This window comes from Acanthisitta chloris, unplaced genomic scaffold, assembly GCF_000695815.1.
Source record: "Acanthisitta chloris isolate BGI_N310 unplaced genomic scaffold, ASM69581v1 scaffold8038, whole genome shotgun sequence".
NCBI lineage: Eukaryota > Metazoa > Chordata > Aves > Passeriformes > Acanthisittidae > Acanthisitta > Acanthisitta chloris.
Genome location: NW_008688621.1, coordinates 4,172 through 5,696, shown reverse-complemented (window position 1 = coordinate 5,696; position 1,525 = coordinate 4,172). Strand labels below are relative to the sequence as shown.

Sequence of the window (1,525 nt, the reverse complement as noted above, 5' to 3'; positions counted from 1 at the left end):
TCTAGGGAGGCTGTGGATGCCCCATGGAGGCTGTGGGTGCCCCAGGGAGGTTGAGGATGCCCTAGGGAGGTTGTGGTTGCCCCAAGGTCAAGGATGCCCCAGGGAGGTTAAGGATGCCCCAGGGAGGTCGAGGATGCCCCAAGGAGGTTGTGGTTGCTCAACCCTGTCACTGTCCATTCCAGCTTGGCTAAAGCCTTGCCCAACCTTCTCTGGTGGGAGATTTCCCTACCCACGACAGAGGTTTGGGACTAGATGATCTCTAAGCACCACCCCAACCCCTTAACCCTCTCCAGTTCCATGACCTCCTAACCCCTCCACTCCCCACAGGCCTTCACAGGCAGCCTGGAGCTGACGGAGGGCAGGAGCAAGTATGAGGAGCTCTGCATCCCCCTCTGCATCATCCCTGCCACCGTCTCCAACAACGTCCCCGGCTCCGACTTCAGCATCGGTGCTGACACCGCGCTCAACACCATCACCACGGTGAGCACCTCCTCCCTCAGGGAGCCACCAGCTCCTCTGAACCTCCAGCTCCTCTTCTCACCTCAACTCTGGGCCCTGCACAGACCTGTGACCGCATCAAGCAATCTGCAGCCGGGACCAAGCGCCGAGTCTTCATCATCGAGACCATGGGAGGCTTCTGTGGCTACTTGGCCACCATGGCAGGACTGGCAGGTGGTGCTGATGCTGCTTACATCTATGAGGAGCACTTCAGCATCCGTGACCTGCAGGTTGGGGTCTTCTCTCTCTCCCCACAACACCTCCAAGTCCTCATTCCAGGTGGGATGTGTTGGTTGCTCCTTCCAAGCTCTTCATGCGTCTCATCCTCCACCTAGGCCAACGTGGAGCATCTGACTGACAAGATGAAGACGACAGTGAAGAGAGGGTTGGTGCTCAGGTGTGTCCTCAGGGTGGGGTGAGGGACAGGGCTGAGATCTGCTGTGCTTGGGATGTTCCTCCTGGAGCTCACCTCCCTCCCCCCTGGGGCAGGAACGAGAGGTGCAACGAGAACTACACCACTGACTTCATCTACAACCTCTACTCCGAGGAGGGCAAAGGCATCTTTGACTGCAGGAAGAACGTGCTAGGACACATGCAGCAGGTGAGGAGCCCTCTGAGATGTGGCTCCAGGTGTTTTTTTTACAGGGGAAGCATCACCTAAGGCTTCTCATTTATGATGTGACTTCTGGCACAGGGTGGGACCCCAACCCCCTTCGACAGAAACTTCGGCACAAAAATGGGTGCCAAGGCCGTGGCATGGATCACTGCGAAGATCAAGGAGTGCTCCAGGCATGGTGGGTGTCATCTTGATGCTGCTCCTGGCACAGCTGCACTGGGATGGGTTTCCACTCTTCTCCAAAGTTCTGGGGGGTCATCTTGGTGCTCCTCCTGGCACTGAGAAGAGTTTCTACTCTTCTCCAAAGCTCTGGGTGGTGGTTTAGAGTTACCCCAAGCAACCCCCACAGCTCTTTCCCAATGTGTCCACCACCTTCCAACACCTCCTGCAGATTTTGGAGCTCTCCCCACC

The 1,525-nt window shown here is 57.2% G+C and overlaps 1 protein-coding gene across 1 annotated transcript in view; it reads left to right on the top strand.

Moving 5' to 3' along the window:
* The window catches only part of PFKM (phosphofructokinase, muscle), a 5,738-nt gene that overhangs the window by 3,810 nt on the left and 403 nt on the right, over positions 1 to 1,525 (top strand). Inside the window, 5 exon segments of the mRNA XM_009081096.1 lie at positions 328 to 480; positions 564 to 728; positions 834 to 895; positions 988 to 1,099; positions 1,193 to 1,293. Of these exon segments, the coding sequence (XP_009079344.1) occupies positions 328 to 480; positions 564 to 728; positions 834 to 895; positions 988 to 1,099; positions 1,193 to 1,293 (593 nt within the window).